The sequence below is a fragment of the Theropithecus gelada genome, chromosome 20, assembly GCF_003255815.1.
Source record: "Theropithecus gelada isolate Dixy chromosome 20, Tgel_1.0, whole genome shotgun sequence".
Classification (NCBI taxonomy): Eukaryota; Metazoa; Chordata; class Mammalia; order Primates; family Cercopithecidae; genus Theropithecus; species Theropithecus gelada.
This window is the reverse complement of record NC_037688.1, coordinates 52,414,965-52,437,138: the sequence shown is the minus strand read 5'-3', so window position 1 is coordinate 52,437,138 and position 22,174 is coordinate 52,414,965. Positions and strand designations below refer to the sequence as shown.

Here is a 22,174-nt window from a genome sequence, read left to right as displayed (position 1 = left end):
CCCACGCCCACCCTGGAATGGGCCCTGGAGCCCACGATGACCCCCCAGGAGGAGAAGCAGTTCCTGCTTGCACCTAGTTCCCTGAGCTGGGCTGGGCCAGCCGGGCTGCAGCCAGTCCAAGCAGGCTGGCAGCGGGCCCCATTAACTACTGAGGAGATAGCATCAGCCCCGACCCTGCCTCAGGGCAGCCAGAGCTGGGGTGTTGCCTTGCCAGGGAGATAGCATCGGCACCCACCGCCTTGGGGCAGCCAGAGCTGGGGTGCTGCCTGGCCAGGCGCGGAGTGCTGTGGGGACAGGTCCCAGCTGGGCCCCTCTACCCAGAGGCCTCTTGGAGGGGCTGCAGGTGGCCCTGGGCAGCCAGGAGGTGCTCTCAAGTCCCGACTCTGAGGGAGACTCCCTATCCTCAGCCCCGCACCCCACATGTCCACTGCACCCCATATGTCCACCGCACCCCCCATGTCCATCACACCCCACACACCCACCGCACCCCACACGCCCACCGCACCCCCCATGTCCATCACACCCCACATGTCCACCGCACCCATGTCCACCGCAGCCATGTCCACCATACCCCATATGTCCACCGCACCCCATATGTCCACCGCACCCCCCATGTCCACCGCACCCCACATGTCCACTGCACCCATGTCCACCGCAGCCATGTCCACTATACCCCATATGTCCACCGCACCCCATATGTCCACCGCACCCCCCATGTCCACCGCACCCCACATGTCCACCGCACCCATGTCCACCGCACCCCATATGTCCACTGCACCCCAGTTTCTCACCCCCACTGGGCAGACAGGTGAGCATGGCCTTGCTGGGGGCAACAGCACCCGTCTCCCAGGTGTGGAGACACGCATGACCTTCGCTGTCAGGACAGGCCTCGTGGAGGGTGCCTCAGCCAGCAGGTCACCCACCCTGGTCCAGACCCAAGGACCCTGCTTGGAGGTGGTGGCCTGGGGCTGCCTTGCCACTCGGAGTAATGAACTTGCTGGTTGTGGGGGGACCGTGGGGGACCCCCTGAAGGGGGGTGGGCTGCATGGCATCCGGCCGTGCAGGGGACGTGGGAATAGTGTCCAGGCAGAGGGCACAGCCTGCAACGAGGTGCAGAGGCAGGAACGCCGCAGCATGGGGAGTCCTCAGGAGACTTGATTTTTCCTTCATAGAAGCTTCCGGGCCGAGGCCTGAGACCGCGCTCTCTCTCCTCCACCTGGCCCAGCTGCGTCCCTGCCAGTGGCTCCTCCCACTTCCTCCGTTCTAGTTTCCAACAACAGAGGCTGCAGCCACCCAGCCCCGAAGCAGGGCCCAGCGAGACTGGCCCCAGGTAAGAGACCCCTCCCCGGGCCTCTTGGTGGGGCAGGTGGAGGCCCTCAGGACAGGCTGCCTCGCCCCAAGGGGTCAGAAGTCTCCCTGACCGAGGGCTCAGGTAGAAGGGCTATGTGTGGGTGACCCCCAGGTAGAAAGGGGTTCCGTAGGCAGATGGATTTGAGAAATGCTGCTTATCTGTCTGATGCCCGTGAGCGCAGCTGGGGCTCAGGGGAAAACCCACAGCGAGCTCCATGGGTCATGTGTCTCCCAGACTCGAGTTCCAGGCCCCTAGACACTAGGTGGCCACTGGGCTTGGGGGTCAGGCAGACCCTCAGGACCTGGAGGACCAGGCCTCATAGGGACCCAGCCTCATAGGAGGGCACTGGAGGAGTGACTTTGCCATTCCCACACACAGTGCGGCTTTATTCTCTGTCTTGCAGCCCCAAACGTGATCCAGCCACAGAGAAGCTGAGACGGTGATTACGACTGACTGGACTCCGGCCTCCGGCTGTCTGCACCTCACGCTGGACCTGCCTAGAGACTCCACTGGCTCCCGGCAGCCCCGGCTGCTTGGGCGGATCCGGGTGCCTGCAGGGGCTGCAGGAGGGCCCCGGGGCCTGCACTGCTCCCCCGATGGCCTGCTCTTCCTCACGGCCGGAGCTGCACCCTGTGTCCACGTGCTGGATCTGGAGGGACGCCCCGTCTGCGTCCTGCCCTGCTGCACTCCGGGGACCGGGGCCTTCGTTCCAGAGGATGTGGCTGTGACAGCATCAGGGCTTGTGGTGGTCAGCGATCCCATCCATGGGGCTGTCCATGCCCTCCAGCACACAGCCCGGGACCCTGGAGGCCGCTGGGTGACCGTGGGCACCTTCCTGTCTCCCCGAGGGCTGGCTGTGGATGCCCTCAGCCGCCTCCTGGTGACAGACTACTTGCCCGGGGCTGTGCACAGCTTCACGTTGAGCCCTGCTTGGGAGCCCCTGGCCCCAGCCTCCATGCTGGGTCTGGAGGGCCCCTGCTGGGTGGGCCCGGGGCCTGATGGGGGCCTTGCTGTGAGTGAGGAGTTTGGGGATGTGAGGCTGTTTGGCAGTGCCCACCAGCCCCTGGGCTCCCTGGGGGGCTGGACGGGGCACACTTTCGGCTGCCCAGCAGGCATCTGCTCCAACTCAGAGGGCAACATTATTGTAGCAGACGAGCAGAGGCGCCAAGTGACCCTGTTTCCCCGGGCTGGGCCACCCATCTGCCTGGTGTCGGAGGGGCTTGGGCAGCCCTTGGGAGTGGCCTGTGCACCCCAGGGCCAGCTCCTGGTGGCTGATGCCAAGGACAACTCCATCAAGGTGTACCAGGGCCTCAAGGAGCTGGCCTGACCTGAGGCTGGGTTGGAGCAGGCCTCCTGTGCCTGAGGCCAGCTCCAAGGCCCTTGGATCACCGTGGGAGGAGTCCTCGGGGTAGGTGGAGCCTCCAGACTATGGGCATTGCCTGCCTGATGCCAGCACCCCCTGGGCTGGGCCCTGGGCTGGGCTCGAGTTCTCCTGCTGGTGAGGCTCCGGATCTCAGGGGCAGCCCAGAGTCAGTGCCTCCCAGGCTGCCCCTGCCGGGGCCGCTCTCTGCTGTCCCCATTCAGTGCCCTGGGCCCTGCATTCATGCCCCCCACGCCCACTCAGACCCTATGCCTGGACTTTGGGGCTGGCAGCTGAAGCCCTGAGATCCTGGGCCAGCTGCTGGCACACAGCTAGGCAGGCTCTCCTGCCAGGTGCCCACGCCCAGGCCTCCCAATCAGAGGCAGACAGGCAGGGAGGGTGTGGCTGGGCTGGGCTGGGTGGGGTGGCCTGGGGCAGGGGTGTAGACCCGAAGTGTCCCCAGCCTCAGAGCGACCTAGAGTCCTGAGTCTCCAGTAGCTTCTCTGGGCCTGGCAGAGGTAAGGGGAAGGTAACCCTGGAGTGTTTGGAGGCCAATGGCTGGCTGAACCCCGGATGCCTTTTCTTCCACGTCCCCATGAATGAAAGCTGTCTGGGCCTTCATTCTGCAAATAGGGACAAAGAGCTCCGTGCTTATGGTGCAGCTGTGCTGGGAGGGCCTGGGGGAGCCTTCCTACAAGGAGAGACTCCTGCTGCTTTAGAAAACTGAGAAAAAACAGGGGTCTAACCCTCTCCTCCCATTTTACAAGTGGGGCAATAGGGCATGAAAGGAGAGGCGTCTGGGTTACCCCGTGGGTCTGGGTCCAGGGAAGGGTCTGTATGGGGGAGGGAGCTGGGAGGGGATGGTGTCTGGCCCTACCCCTGTAGGGTGGGGAGGTGGGGCTCCCCTGTATCACAGGACACCACCCATGAAAGGTCCCTCATATGTCTGGGTCCTGTGGGTGGGGGATTAACTGGGCGATATAGTTGGGTGCTCAATAAACGTAGCTGCTGCTGAGGTCTGGGCTGGGGTCTTGTTCCCGGGATCGGGAGGCGCTGGACGCCTGTGTGTTCCCTCCTGACGATCGCTGGCGGCAGCCTCTGGGCTGGTCCTACCAGGGTTCAAACTTCCCGGCACCACTGGCCTTGGGGATCTGGGGGCGGTCCCTCTGCAGACAGCAGGGTGAGGGGGGCGGGACCGGGCTGGGGCCGGGGCCCTCCTGGAATCCCGCAGGGCCTGAGGACCTGTTCACCTGGCGAGGCTGGGAGCAAGGCGGGGTCCGGGTTCCACGAAGGCCAGGTCCAGTCGGTTTCTCAGGCGAGGAAACCGAGCTGACGGAGGGCTGGCAGCCCGGAGGCTGGCTCGGGAGGTCTGGGCCTGGGGGCTGGGCGGGCACGCTGCGCCGCGGAACGCTCGGGCCGGGCGGGCAGGCGGGCAGCCCGGGCGCCTTTGGGGGCCGGACCGTCGCGCGGCAACGCGCGGAGCCGGCGGAAGTGGGGCTCGGGTCCCGCGGCTGGGCTGGAGGCACCGAACGCCGTCGTCTGCCCGGGCCCGCCCAACCGGGCTCCCAACCCCATCCGGACCCTGCCGCCCGAGCGCGCGGCCCCGGGAGCACCCGGTGAGCAGGGGGGTGGGCGGCGCGCGGCGGGATCTCGGGCAGCGCCGCTGCGTCTCCGGGCCCGGGCTGGGGGCCCCGCACTCCCGCCCGCGGCGCCGCTGGTTCTTCCTCCGGGAAGTGGGGCCGCCCCTGGGCCCGCGCCCTCCGACCCGCGCCCACCTGGGCCCCTGTGGACTCTGTGCAAGGGCGGTCGGCGGCCCGGGCCTGGCTGTGGGCCCTTCGCAGTTGTCCCCGGTTGCAGGAAAGGGCAAAAAACGGAATCAGAGGCTCTTCCCAAATGAGAGGGGAAAGTCTGCTTGAGGAAGGCAAGGTGTTTTTTTTGTTTTTTGATTTTTTTTTTTTTTGAGACGGGGTCTCACCATGTTGCCCAGGCTGAACTCGTGTTTATTTTTCATTATTTACGTATTTATTTTGAGAGGGAGTCTCGCCCTGTCACCCAGGCTGCAGTGCAATGGCATGATCTCGGCTCACTGCAACCTCCGCCTCCCGGGTTCAAGCGATTCTCCTGCCTCAACCTCCCGAGTAGCTGAGACTACAGGCGCCCGCCACCACGCCCGGCTAATTTTTGTGTTTTTAGTGGAGACGGGGTTTCACCCCCAGTCTAGGCTGGTCTTGAGCTCCTGACCTCAAGTGATCCGCCCACCTCGGCCTCCCAAAGTGCTGGGATTACAGGCGTGAGCCACCGCGCCCGGTTCGTGTTTATTTTTCAAACAAGGCGCTGGGAAACGCAAATTCTCCGGAGCTCTTGTGGAGCGGTGGCAGGGAGGGGCGGCTCAGCCAGAGATGGCCCTGGCCCGTCCTCACTGGCAGGGGTCCCACCGTGCCCTCATTCACGGGACAAGAGGGAAGTCTTACTGCTTTATGTGGTCGACCTCCCTACCCGCCTGGTCTGGGAATGGCCTCACAAGAGCACTGGGGCTCGTTCTTAGCAGAGGAAGCTCTTCTGGCTAGCCTGGCGCGTGCGCGCCTGCGTGTGTGCGTGTGTGCGTGTGTGTGTGTGTGTGTGTGTGTGTGTGTGATTTTTCCTCTCAGTCTTTAAAGATGCTCACGTTGCCTGTGTTTCTGCCGCTTTCTCCCGTCCCGCACCTCCTCTGCTATCGATCGCTTCTCTTTCATCTTCCTCTGGCTGTGTGATCGCAGCAGCCTCTAGTGCAGGCTGCTTTGTGCCGCCGACCGTCCCGGAGGCTGAGGTGGGAGTGTGACGGGCGTTTGCCCCACGGTACGTTGAGTTCTGTCTCACTACCCGACAGATAAGAACAGCTTCTGCCCTCCCATCTCCTTCAGTAGACACAAGGCGCTGCTTTGTTTTTTTTTTTTTTTTTTTTTTTTTTTTTTAGGTAAACTTTGTAGATGAAGCACAAGGAATACACACAAAGAAAGCGCACAGATCCTGAGCACATAGCTCGGTGAATTTACCCAAAGTGAGCCCACTGCAGAACCAGCTCCCCCCAGAACGTCTGTTTACTGTTAGGCCAATTGTGTTTCTTTTCGGACAATCTCTGTGGGCGGTTTTCCTTAGTCCCTGTGAAAGCTCTTCCCCAGCAGGGCATGATGAGTCCCTGGGCTGAGCTGGGTGAAAGTTGGGCTGAGCTGGGTGGTCCGCCTATGGTGGTCACACAGCCAGATGCACTGGGCCCCTCACAGGCAGAATTGCTCTGGCCCTGTCACGGTGTTCTTGGTGCCCCACCTCAGCTGGCCTCCAGGCGTCCACCCGCCGCCTGCCCTCTCTGGCCACTGAGGAAATGGGCATTTGGGGAGTTCTACGCCCAACCCAGAAGGGCTCTTTCCAGTTAGAACCCACGGCCTTGAGTGGTGGGACCCTCCAGCCCCGGTGCAGGCTGCCTGCATGGGAGGAGAGCAGCTGCACCAGCGACTTCTTAAGCCCCAGGCATTTCTGTGTGAGGCCTCGTCCGGAGCCCCTCCAAGCTTCGGGAGAGAACTTCCAGGTCACACCACCCTGAGGTGTGCGTCCCACTGTGTTCCCTCCTCCCGAAGGGCGTGGTGGGCTCTGGGACCTCCAGGCGTCCCGCTCTGTTCCCTTGTCCCGAAGGGCGTGGTGGGCTCTGGGACCTCCAGGCGTCCCACTGTGTTCCCTCCTCCCGAAGGCCGTGGTGGGCACTGGGACCTCCAGACCCAGGCTCAGGCCAAGCTATGTCCTTCCCTCGAGTGTGGGCTCCATCCTGGGGGGTATCTGCTCAGGGTGGCTGCTCCACTCTTTGTGCAGGCGAGATGGGGCTTTCTGTGTCTGAGGAAGGCGAGCGGCCCAGCCAGCCGGCCAGCAGTGCTCCCACCGCTAGGGGGTCCTCCTGCCCTGTGGGACCCTGCCGGGGAGGGCAGCAGTGGAGGAGAAGGAGGCCGCAGCTGGCTGCGCGGCTCGGCAGGGACCTGTGAGAAAGGGGGAAGAGAGGCCCAGGGCCTGGGAACTGCAGGGGCTTGGGTGGCTTCCTACTCAAAGGCCACCTTGGAAGGCTGGCGTCCCTCAGCCTGAGAGTGCAGGATGCAGTTCCTCCACCTCTCCAGTTCCTGTGAGCCTCTCTCTCCCCGTTTCTAGGCACCCACAAGGTTGGAGAAATATATTCTGGAGAGAAATATGCCCTGGGGTGGCTGTGGGGATGTCCAGGAGAGCCAGGCACTGCCGGGGTGCCACCGTGGGCGGGGGTCAGAGTGGAGGCCGAAGCCCCGTGTGCCCTGAGCCTGCTCCCTGAGCAATGAGGCAGGTCCTTCCTGCCCCCAGGGAGGGGCTTGTGAGAGGCAGGGACCTGGGGGGTCGGCCCACCGTGTGCACGAGGGTAGTTTCGGCAGCCCAGCAGCACTTCATTTTAAATTTTCATCTTTATTCTTGCTTAATATGTGAATCATGGTTTGTCACGGTTTCAATTGGCGTGACCTTGCTAATGAGATTGTATAGCTCTTCGTGTGCTACACCTTTAAGAACATCTCTCTGATCAGGTTTCTTTTTTTTTTTTTTGAGACGGAGTCTTGCTCTGTCGCCCAGGCTGGAGTGCAGTGGCGCGATCTCGGCTCACTGCAAGCTCCGCCTCCCGGGTTCACGCCATTCTCCTGCCTCAGCCTCCCGAGTAGCTGGGACTACAGGCGCCCGCCACTGCGCCCGGCTCATTTTTTCTATTTTTAGTAGAGACGGGGTTTCACCATGGTCTCGATCTCCTGACCTTGTGATCCGCCCGCCTCAGCCTCCCAAAGTGCTGGGATTACAGGCGTGAGCCACCGCGCCCGGCCTGATCAGGTTTCTTAAAAACAAAAATAAGAAGCCTGGAGTTCGGTTCGGCCCCACACCCTGTCAGGTGGTGCTGAGGAGACTGTGCCCTGGGCCGGCACGTCTGGAAATAGTAGAGCAGCCCTGGTGGCTGCATGTGCGTGGCTGCCTCGTGCGGGTTGGGGTGAGGGCCTGGGGTGGAGGTGGGGACAGCGCTCCGGCTGCCCCTTGGAGCAGCAGGGCCCATGTGAGGTGGCAGCCAAGGGGCCCTATGGCCTCCACCACCGAACTCGAAGCTGAGGTGCCCCAACCTGTGGCCCTGTGGCTGCACCTGTCAGCCCGTGCCACATCCCGCAGCCCACGGTGGGGGGGCAGCAGCAGCTCTGAGCCGAGCCTCACATCTTCTCTTCCAGCCTCCCAGCATGGTGCTCAAGGCCTTCTTCCCCACGTGCTGCGTCTCGGTGGACAGCGGCCTGCTGGTGGGAAGGTGGGTTCCGGAGCACAGCAGCGCCGTGGTCCTGGCGGTCCTGCACTTTCCCTTCATCCCCATCCAGGTCAAGCAGCTCCTGGCCCAGGTGCGGCAGGCCAGCCAGGTGGGCGTGGCCGTGCTGGGTACCTGGTGCCACTGCCCGCAGGAGCCCGAGGAGAGCCTGGGCCGCTTCCTGGAGGGCCTGGGTGCCGTCTTCCCCCATGAGCCCTGGCTGCAGCTGTGCCGGGAAAGAGGCGGCACGTTCTGGAGCTGCGAGGTCACCCACCGGCAAGCGCCCGCTGCCCCCAGTGCCCCTGGTGAGGACCAGGTCATGCTGATCTTCTATGACCAGCGCCAGGTGCTGCTGTCACAGCTACACCCACCCACCGTCCTGCCCGACCGCCAGGCTGGAGCCACCCCTGCCAGCACGGGGGGCCTGGCTGCGGTGTTTGACACAGTGGCGCGCAGTGAGGTCCTCTTCCGCAGCGACCGCTTCGATGAGGGCCCTGTGCGGCTGAGCCACTGGCAGTCGGAGGGCGTGGAGGCCAGCATCCTCGCGGAGCTGGCCAGGCGAGCCTCGGGACCCGTCTGTCTACTGCTGGCCAGCCTGCTGTCACTGGTCTCAGCCGTCAGTGCCTGCCGGTAGGTGTCCCAGGACAGGGAGGTGGCAAAGAGGGGCGCCCCGTGAGTGCTGGCCTGTCCCTTTGTCTGTAGTGGGCACAGAGGCCCAGATGGGCTCTTCCTGGGCCCAGGCCCCCTCCCCACTTCCTGCAGCCGGGCTTTGGCCCCATCCTGCCCTCCCAACCCTCTCCTCAGAGGGTGTCCCTCACCCCTGGGGTAGAGCCAGGTCTCCGGGCAGCCTCAGGGATTGCCAGGGGCCCTCCCAGTAGGTGTAGAGGGTGAACCTCAGTGGCTCAGGTCCCTGAAAGAGAAATCACATGGTGAGCACAGATGCGACTGCTGCCACCGGGGGACACTCCTGAGGGCGCACGGGCCCGCTGGCCTGAGCCCAGCCCGTGCCCCCAGCAGGCCTCTGGGCACTGCAGTGCTCATGGGCTGTGGGGGTGTCATCCACTTGCTGGCCCCATGTGCCTGGGGGAGTGGTCTACAGGCCCTGCTGCTCTCCACACTCACAGGTGCTGCTGGCCAGGGGTCAGTCTAAGCCCAAGGGCCCTGGGGGGCATGGGGGTAGCCCTGAGCTGTGACTGAGAACAGAGGGCCCCCTTCCACAGGAGACCTCATCTGCCTGGCGGAGGCACCGCGTGAGGAACAGCTGGGGGTCCCCCTCAGTTGCCCCCTGCCTTAGATCTGGGGGTCCCTACTCTGGAAGCCTGGGGTGCTCTTCCTTGTGAGACGCCCAGTCAGCCCAGGAGACCCCTGCCCAGGCTTCTGGGCCCCATCGGCGGGGCGAGGCCCTGGGCCCATGGGAGTTGCTGTTGGCTCGCAGGTGCTGCCTTGGCAACAGCTCTGGGAGCATGTGGTGACCACAGGGTCACTGACCCAGGGTCAGCACCTGTGAGGACGCCAGGCTCTGTGTTAGTCGTGTGCACTGTGAGGTGGGTGCTGTGAGCACTGCCTACCACCACGTGGGCCACCGAGGGCCCCTCCCACCTGCCCCTATCCCGCTGAGCTCAGGAGTGTGCCCTGGGTGTTTGTGGTCCCCTGCACAGTGGGGACGGTGGGAGGAGGATCTGGACAGGGGCACGTCACTCCTCTCCGCTCCCACACAGAGTGTTCAGGCTCTGGCCCCTGTCCTTCCTCGGGAGCAAGCTCTCCACGTGTGAACAGCTCCGGCACCGGCTGGAGCACCTCACACTCATCTTCAGTACGCGGAAGGCGGAGAACTCTGCCCAGCTGATGAGGTGTGGACCTGCCCTGGTCTCCTCTGCAGGGCTGGGTGTGTGCCCTCTGGTCCCTTCCCCATCCCCCTCCGCACCACGCTGACCCCTCCGGCCAGGGAGGCCTCCTCCTCCTGCGGCCCCAGGCTGTGCTGGCCACCCTCATGCCGGCTGGGCCGGACCTCCCTTCCAGGAAGGCCAACACGGTCGCCTCTGTGCTGCTGGACGTGGCCCTGGGCCTCATGCTACTGTCCTGGCTCCACGGGAGAAGCCGTATTGGGCATCTGGCTGACGCCCTCGTTCCTGTGGCTGACGTGAGTGGACTGGGGTGGAGCCTGGTGTCCTGGGTGGGCATGGGGACCCTTCCTGGGGCAGCAGAGCCTTCCCGGACCAGAGCCACCCCCACCCCAAAGCCAGCTCTATCTTCTCCATGCTCTGGAGACGTGGCCCTCCCCGGGACCAGGAACAGGAACTCCAGGGGCACTGGGACCTGGGCAGGGCAGGCCTTGCAGGCACGCCCCCCCTTTCCTTCTGAAGGGGCCGTGTGCAGGAACCACTGGGCTGAGGCTCTGGGGAGCCCACCTCTCCCTGTGGGCCCAGCGTCGTGGTGTCTCCCTTGTGGCCCCTACCTGAGGTCAGCGCTGCTCTCCTGTTTCTCTGGGGCCCTCTGCAGAGCCAGGGTCATGAAACCTTCCCTGTCCAGGGCTGTCCGTGTGCAGCCCAGCTGGGACTTCCTGCCCTGCCCCTGTGTTGATTCTGTAACTCCTGTGCTGAGAGCCAGGGGCACAGCTTGTCTCCCATCTCCCACCTTCCCTGCATGGTCTGTGCCCCATTTCCAGCCGGGTGCAGCCCCCATCTCTGCAGACCTAATGTATTTCCATGCTGCCTCTGGGCCTTCAGCTTCTCTGTCTTCCTCCCTCAGCACCAAAGCCCCGTCTCTTCCATTAGGAGCTTGTCTTCCTGACAGGGGTGGTCCCTGGCTCTTTGGCCCACCCTTGGGCCTCTGTGGAGGCCTCCTTGAGGCCTGGCTGGGTGGGTCTTGTGTGGGCTGCAGGTGTGCACTGGGCCTGCTTGTGGCCAGGCCAGGCCTCTGGGGGCAGCAGTAGGTACGTCTGTCTGCCATGGGCTGCGGAGGTGCAGGGAGGCCCAACCCAGAAGGAAGGAGGGGCAGGGCTTGGGAAGGGGCTTGGCGACTTTGCCTGTGGTCGTCCGCACCCGCCTCTGGCCTTCCTTGTCCTAGACCTCTCTTTTGCAAAAGTGCTCAGAAATATAAATATTTAATTTAAAAATGAAAGTCTCTTCCTGCTGCCAAGCTCTTATCCTTTAAATATTAAATAAGCTCTATTTATAAACAATGTTCTTTTCTCGGCCGGGCGCGGTGGCTCACGCCTGTAATCCCAGCACTTTGGGAGGCTGAGGCAGGCGGATCACGAGGTCAGGAGATCGAGACCATCCTGGCTAACACGGTGAAACCCCATCTCTACTAAAAATGCAAAAAATTAGCCAGGCGTGATGGCGGGCACCTGTAGTCCCAGCTAGTCGGGAGAGTAAGGCAGGAGAATGGCGTGAACCCGGGAGGCGGAGCTTGCAGTGAGCCGAGATCGCGCCACTGCATTCCAGCCTGGGTGACAGAGTGAGACTCCGTCTCAGAAAAATAAAAAAAGAACGTTCTTTTCTCCTTCTTGCCAGTCCTGCTTCGGCTGAGGCCTTGGCCCAGGCTTGGAAGGGGCCTGTGCAGTGGCCAAGTGGGGGCCGAGGTGTCACTGTCTCCTTGGTGGGGAGGCTTAGGCTTCCTTGGGGTCTGCCCCCGGGGGCCAGCACAGCCTCTGGATGCTGGGTTTCTTCCTGGGCGGCCAAGACCCTCCTTCCCTGTCTGCTCTTGGGGGCGCCTGTGCCCTCAACTTGATGTCATCCTCCCTCTGGGGACCTGACCTCCTGCCTTGTTGCTGTGACCCTAATGGACTTTGCACTGTCTCACTTACCTGTGGCCATCCCGGGCAGCCCCGAGCCTCCGTGATGGGGTGGGGTCTCTGGAAGGGACTGTGTCTGCTGTGGGCGCCCCTGCAAGGCTGGAGCTGAGTCAGGGTCTGCCAGGCCTCAGCGTGTCCACGTGTTTGGGGCTGAGGGCTCTGGTGGGTCCCGTGGCCCAGGTAGTGAGAGGGGAGGAAGATGGTGGAGGTGGGTGCAGGCAGGGGGCCACGTGCCCAGCCATGTCACCCAGGCCGGCGGAGAGCGCCTCCAGACCAGCCTCCTCAGACCCCAGTCCCGGAGCCATCTGTGAAGGGGAGCCCGTGTGCTGTCCACGCTAGGATGCAGCGGCCCCTGGCGGAGGGAAGGCTGACCAGGGTGGGGGCCTGTCATGAAAGAGCCTGGGGAGATGCAGGTGCTGAGCCAGGCAGCCCCCGCCCCAGCGTGGCCCGTGTCCCTGCAGCACGTGGCTGAGGAGCTCCAGCACCTGCTGCAGTGGCTGATGGGCGCTCCCGCCGGGCTCAAGATGAACCGTGCACTGGACCAGGTGCTGGGCCGCTTCTTCCTCTACCACATCCACCTGTGGATCAGTGAGTGCAGGGAAGGCGGGGGCTCCAGGGATCCCGGAGCTTGCTGAAGAGGGTAGGGACTCAGCCACACCCCGCCCCCTGCGTCCCCAACTCTGCTTCCTGGCGTCCTGGGTGTGTGAGGCTTGTGCTGGGCCGAGGGCTGGGGTCTGAGCGCCTCCTGAGGGCCAACCCCACCCTGCCAGGCTACATCCACCTCATGTCCCCCTTCGTCGAGCACATCCTGTGGCACGTGGGCCTCTCGGCCTGCCTGGGCCTCACGGTGGCCCTGTCCCTGCTCTCGGATATCATCGCCCTCCTCACCTTCCACATCTACTGCTTCTACGTCTATGGCGCCAGGTGGGCGAGGGCTTCCCTTCCCCACCGCCCCCGGGAGGTGCAGAGGCTCCGGCTGGGCGTTGGAGAAGGGCGGGGCGGGCGAGTGGGGCGGGGCGGGGTGAGTGCGGCTGGGGCCGGGCCGGGCCTGACAGCGCTGCGTCCTGTAGGCTGTACTGCCTGAAGATCCATGGTCTATCCTCGCTCTGGCGTCTGTTCCGGGGGAAGAAGTGGAACGTTCTGCGCCAGCGCGTGGACTCCTGTTCCTATGACCTGGACCAGGTATGAGGCAGGGTTCCTGGCTGGAGGGGCTGACTGCCCCCCGCCTGCGTCCACCGGGCCAGCGCGGCTACTTGGGCACCACAAGGGGGCAGCCTGCTCCGTCCTGCAGCTCAGGCCCGCACAGGCCCTGGGAATAGGTGCCGAGTCTGCGGTGTGGGCTGTACGTGGGGCTCTGAAGCGGTGCAGAGCTTCCCTGGGCCACAAAGAAAAGACACACAGCCCTGAAGGTGATGCTAGCACAGGGCCTAGAGGTGCCCTGGGTCAGAGACTGGGGTGACCCAGGTACAGGCCCTAGTGGTGCCCAGACTTAAGAGGCTGGCTCTGGCTGTCCCATCTCCTGCTCACACCTGACAGCCCCTGGATGCCGCCATCCAGAGTGTGTTCTTGGTGACTGTGTGGCCACACACCCTCTTGGTTGGTCTCGCCCCCACCTGTCTCCCCTGCGAGTCCCCCAGTCCATGGGGTGGGTGGACACAGCCCTCCTGCTACTGGGACTGCTTCTGAGCAGGCTGTCCCGAGTTCCCTCAGGAAGCCGCAAAGTCCCGACTGCAGCTCCGGGATGGGGGAGGGCGGAGGGCGCAGCGCTGGGCCGTCCCTGGGCGCGGGGTCCTGCTGATGCCCGGCGTGCCGGCCTCTCCCCACAGCTGTTCATCGGGACTCTGCTCTTCACCATCCTGCTCTTCCTCCTGCCAACCACGGCCCTGTACTACCTGGTATTCACCCTGGTGAGCTGAGCACCCCCAGGCCTGGGCACTGGCTGTGGCCACTGGGCTTGGCTGCAGTGCTCTGTGTGGTTCCTGCCAGCACTGCCTGGGAGCTGTCAGCTGTGGGGCGGGCTGTCTCCTGCTGCAGGCCACGTGGGTGGCCTTTCAGGACCCTCTGGGCAGTGTGTGCTGGGCCCTGGAGCAGGCAGGGACCTAGCCTGGTTGGGAAGACCCCCTCACTGCCCTGGAACACACAGCTGGGTGCTTGGTGGGAGGACCCACGCCAGGTGGGGTCACACAGGACGCCTTCCCTGGTGCCTGGCACTGGGGCAGACAGTGGGAGGTGAGCAGAACCACCTCCAGCACCTGGCTGATCCCCAGGCCTTGATCCCCTCTGCGTGTAAGGCTGTGGGGAGGCACCTCTGACCTGGTGGGAGGGCCGACTGCTCCACCTCCAGCTTTGCTCCAGGGCAAGGCCCAATGGCAGGCTCTGTGCCCTGCTCAGGGTGTGGTCCCTGCTCTCCCCAGGGCCCTGCAGCCTCTGGGCCCCCTTCATCATGGCCCAGGATGGGGTCGGGCTGCTCTGCCCCCAGGCACGTCTGGCCAGGCCAGTCCTAAGCGCTCCTCTGCCACAGCTCCGGCTCCTGGTGGTCGCTGTGCAGGGCCTGATCCATCTGCTCGTGGACCTCATCAACTCCCTGCCGCTGTACTCACTGGGTCTTCGGCTCTGCCGGCCCTACAGGCTGGCGGGTAAGTGCTGCGTACTGGACAGCTGTCCCTGGGCGGGTGGAGGGGAACCACACCTGTGGGCCCTGCAGAAGCAAGGACAGCACAGGCCGCTGTGCCTCCGGCCTGGAAGCCGTGGTAGACATGAGCAAGTGGGCAGGGAGGACAGGGCCTCCCAGTCCCAGAGGTCTGCAGGACCAGCTGCCTCCAGGAGGTGGAGAGAGAGACTCATCTGCCGGCGTAGGTTCAGACACCGGGCGATCCGAGGCCACAGGCCTTTGTTCTTCTGCCTTGGAATTTTCTGGGCTTGGGAGCCTGTACTGCAGGCCAGGGGTGTGGTGGGTCCTGAGTCGGCCAATCCCAGCAAACTTAGAGGCACTAAGAGCCAGCAAGGCGGCCATCATCCAGCAAGTACCCTGTCCGCTCTGCCGGAAAACCCTGTCCACTCAACAGCACAGCCTGCGCCTGTCCCTCACTGGGGCTCTTCCCTGCTTGCCGGACACTTGGCTTCTTTCAGTGGAGCTCTGCAGGAGGCCTTTTTTTTTTTTTTTTTTTGAGATGGAGTCTCGTTCTGTCACCCAGGCTGGAGTGCAATAGTGTAATCTCGGCTCACTGCAACCTCCACCTCCTGGGTTCAAGCGATTCTCCTGCCTCAGCCTCCCAAGTAGCTGGGATTACAGGCGTGTGCCACCACACCCGGCTAATTTTTTCTATTTTTTTTTTTTTTTTTGAGACGGAGTCTAGTTCTGTCGCCCAGGCTGGAGTGCAGTGGCGCGATCTCGGCTCACTGCAAGCTCCACCTCCCGGGTTCACGCCATTCTCCTGGCTCAGCCTCCCGAGTAGCTGGGACTACAGGCGCCCATCACCGTGCCCGGCTAATTCTTTTTTTTTTGTTTTTAGTAGAGACGGGGTTTCACTGTGATCTCGATCTCCTGACCTCGTGATCCGCCCGCCTTGGCCTCCCAAAGTGCTGGGATTACAGGCGTGAGCCACCGTGCCCGGCTAATTTTTTCTATTTTAGTAGAGATGGGGGTTTCATCATTTTGGCCCGGCTGGTCTCAAACTGCTGACCTCGTGATCCTCCCATCTCAACCTCCCAAGTAGCTGGGATTACAGGCACAAGCTATCACACCTGACTAATTTTTGTATTTTTAGTACAGATGGGGTTTCACCATGTTGGCCAGCCTGGTCCCGAACTCCTGACCTCGTGATCCGCCCCCCCCCTCGGCCTCCTAAAATGCTGGGGTTCCAGGCATGAGCCACCGTGCCTGGCTGCAGGAGGCTTTGATGCTGCCCTGGCAGCGAGATCCAGGAGTTGGGGTGGGGAAGGGGCAGGGAGAGCCTCGTGGGTGGCCACAGCCAGCAGCACCTGGGTGCCCCTCAGAGAGGAAGGTACCTCCAGCCTCTGCCCATGCGTGGAGCTGGCCCCCACACGTCCTCCCTCGTAAGCCCCTTGCTATCCTTGCAGCTGGTGTGAAGTTCTGTGTCCTGCAGCACGAGGCCGGCAGGCCCCTCCGCCTCCTGATGCAGGTGAGGCCCCCTGTGGCCAGGACGTCCCATGCTGCTGCCCCTGTTCTGGAACAGTGGGGTCAGCTGGGTGTAGTGTCTGGATGGCACCATGCCAGCCTGCGATGAGGCACAGGGAGGGTCCAGTGGAGCTGAGGGGCAAGGCCCACCCGGGAACACCCCCCCTTACCCGCAGGGCCTGAAGACACTGGTGTCCTGTGGATGGGGCCCATTCTGCCTTGTGTCAGAGGCGCCCTTGGCTGGCTGGGGCTGCCCTGGGTCCCACAGGGCTCAAGTTCTGGGTGGAGTAGAACCGACTGAGTGAGTCCTGGAGTGGGGCGTGTGTCCCTGCAGCACGGCCCCTCAGAGTTGGGCAGCCCCGAGGGGAGATGCAGCTCCTGCCTCCCCACAGCGCTCCCTTCTGGCTGCAGGCTCACCTGCCTCCCTGGGAACTGGGACCGGCTTGTCCCACAGGCGAGGGAATGTCTGGGACAGCGCTGGCCCTGCCCTACAACTGCCCGCCCCCGCCCTCTCTCTGCAGATGGGGTTGGAGCTCAGACCACCCCGCTGACCACCGCCCTTGTCCTTCCAGATAAACCCACTGCCCTACAGCCGCGTGATGCACACCTACCGTCTCCCCAGCTGTGGCTGCCACCCCAAGGACTCCTGGGGTGCCCTGTGCCGCAAGCTGTTCTTTGGGGAGCTCATCTACCCCTGGAGGCAGAGAGGGGACAAGCAGGACTGAGGGAGCCGGCCGCCGGCTCGCCCAGAACCACTGCAGAGCCACGGCCAGCCCTCTGCCAGGGTGGTGCCAGCTCAGCTGGCGCGTGGCCCGTGCTTTGTGGACGCTGCTGTATGCTCCCGAACACGGCAGGCCCTGCTATCACACCTTGGGCTTGGAGGTCATTGGGGGTGAGCAGATGTGGGGGTGGCCAGCCCGGCTGGCTGCGCTCCATCACTGGCACTGCCTGCCTTGAGACCCACTTCCCGCCTGCTGCAGTCACCACGGTGGCGAGCACAGCAGCCCCAGGTGTCCAGAGCACTGCCCCATGCCCACCCTGCGTACCCAGGTCCAGAGGGCCCGGGCCCTGACTCCCTGAACCACACGGGGTTTATTTGCTGATGTTCCCTGGAGAGGTCGCTTTGTGAAGGAGCTGTCAGCAGGCTGTGGGCATTGCCAGGCTGCTGTGGGGGTGGGAGCAGCCTCAATGTCAAGGGCCCGCCCACTGACCCAGCCATACCTCTCCGTGAGTGGTGCCCCTGCAGCAACAGGCCCTTGGGCCACATCTCCTGTCTCCCATCATGGGCCTCCCAGGGAAGGCGGAAGCCCTGCTGTGCAGACACCTCTGTGGGCCACGGGTGTGAGCAGCCTGGGAGGGGCTGTGGCACTGAAGCCAAAAGTGCCTGCCAGACAGCATGGCCTGGGTGCGGAGTTCCCTTCAGGAGGGGAGCCTGCAGGTGCCGGCTGGTGAGGGGATGACGCGCTGTGGGCGGGAGGAGGCAGCGCCCGTCTCAGCAGCACCAGGACCACTCCGGACTCCCCGGCGACCCAGCACTGGGGAAGCTGTCAGCTGCTGTACAATAAAACCTGGCCCGTGTTTGGAGCGCAGGCTCGGCCCTGGGTCCACGAGCGCCACGAGTCCAGGGAAGCTCCAGGGTGGGGATGCGGACGCTACCCGAGGGATTTGGGCTGCCTCACGTGGGCCTGCCCTGCGGAGTCGACGCCGGTTTCCTGCTCGAGGCCCTGACGACGGCTGATGGGACGAGCTCGCAAGCCCTGGGCCCCAGAGGACCTTGGTGTAGGCGGGTGAATCCGGGCCCCCCTACCCTGGGGTCATGGCCTTGCCCTGACATAGATGGCGCAGGGGTGTAGGCCTCCAGGGGCGGGGCGGGGCGAGCAGCTCCAGCTCTGGGTCTGTGGAGTCCATGCGGGGTGGGGCCCTCATGGGTCCTGGCCCAGTAGAGCCTGCAGCTGCCACATCTGCTAAGAACAGTCTCCGTTGCCTGCAGTGCAGGGGCCCACCTGGCAGGCCCCACAGCCCATTCCCGGCCCGAAGTGTACAGGCCTCCATCCAACCTGGACTTCCAGGCAACCAGAGGCTGGACTCAGAGGCACTCAGGGCCCACCAACCTTCTACCTGTGTCCCCTGCCTTCCCCCAGCTGCCCACGTGGCCCAACACCCCTCCCATCTGTATCCCCCCCACTCCCCCTCCAGCTGCCTACCCTGTCCCTACCAGCTGCCCACCTGGCCTGTCACCCCTCCCACCTGTGTCCCCTATACCCCATAGCTGCCCACCTCACCCCCCACCCTACCTTTACCCCCACTCCCCCTCCAGCGCCTATTGAGTCCACCAACACCCCCAACCTGTACCTCCCACTCCCCGCAAGCTACCCACTGGGCCACCACACCTCCTAGGGCTTCCACCAGGTGAGGGTCTTGACGCTCAGCCCACTGCTCTGTGATGGCCATGTCATGGGTCATGTCTGGCAGCGGTCGCCCCCTCTGCTGGGCACTGGGCTGACTGCCTACCCTGAGGGCCAGCCAGGTTTGGCACCAGAGCTGACCAAGGGAACACCATCACCCCAGCCACTCGCAGCCACCGAGAGGTGCCGCCTGCACCTCCAGGCTCCATCTGTCCTCGCTGTACAGCCCCTGCCTGGAGACAGCCTACACCTGTGGGGCGCCCCTCATCCCTCCACCAGGGCTCTGGCCACCCCTGCCTCACTGACCCAGAGAGGACAATGGGCTGGAGCTTTTCCAAGGCCTGCCCAGGACCATTTATGGACCCTCAGGACACCCTGAGAAGCAGACACCTTCCCTTTCAGAGCTGGGGCTGCCCACAGAGAAGGGTCTCACCAGTACTTCACAGATTCAGACTTACAGAAATGCTGTGAGAGTAACACAGGGTGCTTCCAGCACCCCTCACCTATATGCCCCCATGACCTTGTGCTGTGTGTACATTTTCACATTTTGTCTTTTGTTTTTTGAGTCGGGGTCTCACCCTACTGTCCAGGCTGGAGTGTAGCCTCAACCTCCCTGGGCTCCAGCGATTCTCCCACCTCAGCCTCCCGAGTAGCTGGGATTACAGGCACCCACCACCACGCCTGGCTCATTTTTGTGTTTTTAGTAGAGACAGGGTTTCATCGTGTTACCCAGGTTGGTCTTGATCTCTTGGGCTCAAGCCACCTGCCTGCCTCGGCCTCCCAAAGTGCTGGGATTACAAGTGTGAGCCACCAGGCCCAGCCAGCACATTCTTTATATTTTTCTGCACCATTTGAGTCAGCTGCCCATTTTGGCTCTAGAATTTTCAGCATGCATTTCCTCAGAACAAGGCAGCCAGTGCGGTGCTCAAATCCGGAGCTTTTGCACAGATGCTGTCCAAGCCACCGACCCCATTCCCGTGTGTCCCATGTGTCATGGGCCAGTCTCCAAAGCCTCTGGTGCTTTAGGGATGGAGCCCGTTACTCAGGCGTGTCCCTGGTTGGGTCTGCTGATGACCCTCATGATGAGATGCCACTCATGCTTATGGCAGCAGTAGCAGGGCACCACCCAGGGTGGCACACAGAGTCCACCTGTTCATCCCAGTGATGCCAATGTGACTACTTGGTCGAGGTCCTGTCTGCGGGGTTTTGTGCTGCAAAGCCACGTTCCCTTATCATTAGTAACTTGTCCATGGAAACGGGACCATGTTCATGCTGTCCCTCACTGCCCTCATCCACTGCACACTGTGTCCACCAAGGTCATTGCCTCTGTCCACTTGGGATGTGAGTGAGGCCTCCCCATGGCGGCAGGCCGGGACCAGGAGTCCCTGAGTAGCTGAAACTTGTAGGTGCTCCCTGGGCACAGGGCTTCAGGGGCCAAGGTTTGTCTGCCCCACTGGGCAATTGTCCACCCCCTTAGCAGGACTTCGAGGACATCCCAGCGGCCACTGGGCACCCAGGGCGCAGGGCGGACACCCCAAACCGCTCCCTTTGTCCCCCAAACCCCTCACTTGGACAGGGGCTCCACTTAGTGGCCTGGCCTGTCTCTGCCAGTGGGTGTGGGGCGTGGCAGGAGGGGGCTGTCAGGGTCTCCACCAGACACTGCTCAGGCCTCCGAAGTGAGTGCCCAGGTGGTGGCTCACCCAGAACCTCTGGGTGGAGGTCTCTTCCCACACTCCACTGTCCCTGGCTGCCCTGCTCCTGGCCTGAGGTCCCTCAGCAGCAGGGATGGTGTCCTGCCCCTGGGGCCCAGGCCTGGCTTGGCCACGGTGGACCCCAGAATATCCTGCGTAAGTGCACGCAGCTGCGTGGGAGGCGCAGCCCCTCGGTCCACAAGGCCTGGATGCCAGAGGATAGCACCCATCTGTCTGTCCCTCCCTTCACTGCTGCCCCAGACCCATCTAGGTTCCCTGTGACGCTTTTCTGCTCAGAGGCTGGGAGGTCACAGGGCACAGCAGCTTTCTGAGGATCTCACCCTATGGAAAGATTCCTGAGCCCAAACCACAGGTCCCCACCAACAGGGCTGTGTCCACAGGCTGTGGTGGGCAGGTCCAGCCGGAGAAACCTGACTTCCTCGTCAGCCAGGGGATGGCCCCTTCTTGTCCCAGGAGGTGGGAACCAGGCAGCAGTGACCCACAGCTGGGTCTGGAGAGCATTTTACTTTTTTTTCTTTTTTAGAAAGTTTATTTTTGTGAAGACCATAAGAACATTTTTAATTGCTTATTTTTGAGCCACTTTTTTTTTTCTTTTTTTTCCTGAGACAGAGTCTTGCTCTGTAGCCCAGGCTGGAATGCGGTGGCACAATCTCGGCTCACTGCAACCTCCATTTCCTGAGTTTAAGCAATTCTGTCTCAGCCTTCCAGGCAGCTGGGATTACAGGCACATACCAACATGCCCAGCTAATTTTTGTATTTTCAGTGGAGAGGAGATTATCACCATGTTGGCCAGGCTGGTCTAGAACTCCTGACCTCAGGTGATCCACCCACTTCAGCCTCCCAAGGTGCTGGGATTACAGGCGTGAGCCACCGTGCCTGGCCTCAGAAAGTGTTTCTGATTTACGTTTTCAGGAAAGGGAGAGACAGCTGCTCACCACTATCCCCGCTTCCAGGCAGCCTCAGAAACCGAGGAGGAAACATCACACCTTTGGTGTTTCCCATCCCTGGAGTGAGGGGCCTCAGGAACTTCACAGCCAGGGCTCGAGTCCGGGCACAGTGACCTCTGGGCAGAAGAGGCTCTCCCTGACCCGCCAGGTTGATTCCGGGTCAGTTAATGCCTGGGGAACTTGGCAAGACGCCATCTCTACAAAAAATACAGAAGTTAGCCGGGCATGGGGGCGCCTATAGTCCCAGCTACTCGGGAGGCTGAGGCTGGAGGATCGCTTGTGCCAGGGAGGTAGAGGCTGCAGTGAGCCGAGATCGCGCCACTGCACTGCAGCCTGGACGACAGAGGGGGGCCCTGTTTCAAAAACGAAAAAACTGGACGGGCGCCGTCGCTCACGCCTGTAATCCCAGCACTTTGGGAGGCCGAGGCGGGCGGATCATGAGGTCAGGAGATGGAGACCATCCTGGCTAACACGGTGAAACCCCGTCTCTACTAAAAAATGCAAAAAACTAGCCGGGCGCGGTTGCGAGCGCCTGTAGTCTCAGCTACTCGGGAGGCTGAGGCAGGAGAATGGCGTGAACCCGGGAGGCGGAGCTTGCAGTGAGCGGAGATCGCGCCACTGCACTCCAGCCTGGGCGACAGAGCGAGACTCCATCTCAAAAAAAAAAAGAAAAAAGAAAAAACTGGTGTGTCCATGTGGTCGCCGCTTAGTCAAGGCCGTGTCTTCAGCTCTAGCGGGGCGGGAGGTCACTGGAAGTGTGGGGCCGCCCGTCCTGGCGTCCCTCTGTGTGAAGAGCACCTGCTCCCGGAGGCACAACCCGGGTCGGGGTCCCTCGGGAGGAGGGTTCTTGCCGGGCTCTGCTCCTCGCCGGCCGGGCAGACGAGACAGGCTCCGCACCCGGTCTGGGGAGGGCTGCGCTGGGTCGACGCTGACGTTACTGCTTTTACTTACTACTGTAACAGCGTTACTGAGCGCAGAGCACGTATCACAAAGCTCACCCGTTGCGAGAGTCACTGACGTTTAGTAACCTCACCGAGAACGGCAGGACCATCCCCACGACTGTAGGACCTTTTCGTCACCCCAGAAAGAACCACGTGCCCACTCAACCCCTGACCCCACGCCGGGGCCCGCGAACGCGGCAGCTTCGCTCGCCC

The 22,174-nt window shown here is 62.9% G+C and overlaps 2 protein-coding genes across 3 annotated transcripts; both read left to right on the top strand.

Annotated features, from left to right (window-relative positions):
* The first annotated feature begins 1,250 nt into the window (after positions 1–1,250).
* NHLRC4 (NHL repeat containing 4) lies at positions 1,251–3,726 on the top strand. Of its 2 annotated transcripts, none has more exons than XM_025371322.1 (2): positions 1,251–1,330; positions 1,755–3,726. In XM_025371322.1, exon 2 carries the CDS (start codon positions 2,307–2,309, stop codon positions 2,676–2,678), a length of 372 nt encoding a protein of 123 aa, XP_025227107.1. In that variant the 5' UTR covers positions 1,251–1,330; positions 1,755–2,306; the 3' UTR covers positions 2,679–3,726. The 2 variants fall into 2 exon arrangements, with proteins under 2 accessions (XP_025227107.1, XP_025227108.1); XM_025371323.1 differs by having other exon boundaries at positions 1,730–3,726.
* A 452-nt stretch (positions 3,727–4,178) lies between these two features.
* On the top strand, positions 4,179–17,014 carry PIGQ (phosphatidylinositol glycan anchor biosynthesis class Q). Its single transcript, XM_025371321.1, has 11 exons — positions 4,179–4,327; positions 7,955–8,652; positions 9,741–9,872; positions 10,042–10,162; positions 12,280–12,406; positions 12,589–12,742; positions 12,889–13,000; positions 13,645–13,725; positions 14,340–14,454; positions 15,899–15,960; positions 16,529–17,014. Exons 2-11 carry the CDS (start codon positions 7,964–7,966, stop codon positions 16,679–16,681), a joined length of 1,746 nt encoding a protein of 581 aa, XP_025227106.1. The 5' UTR covers positions 4,179–4,327; positions 7,955–7,963; the 3' UTR covers positions 16,682–17,014.
* Positions 17,015–22,174: the final 5,160 nt, after the last annotated feature.

Excerpts from the sequence above, each read along its gene's own strand:
- NHLRC4 (XM_025371322.1), top strand. The coding sequence starts at position 2,307 with ATGCTGGGTCTGGAGGGCCCCTGCTGGGTGGGCCCGGGGCCTGATGGG.
- PIGQ (XM_025371321.1), top strand. The coding sequence starts at position 7,964 with ATGGTGCTCAAGGCCTTCTTCCCCACGTGCTGCGTCTCGGTGGACAGC. Across the intron at positions 9,873-10,041 it reads AACTCTGCCCAGCTGATGAG|GAAGGCCAACACGGTCGCCT; the intron begins GTGTGGACCTGC and ends CCTCCCTTCCAG. Across the intron at positions 10,163-12,279 it reads CCCTCGTTCCTGTGGCTGAC|CACGTGGCTGAGGAGCTCCA; the intron begins GTGAGTGGACTG and ends GTGTCCCTGCAG.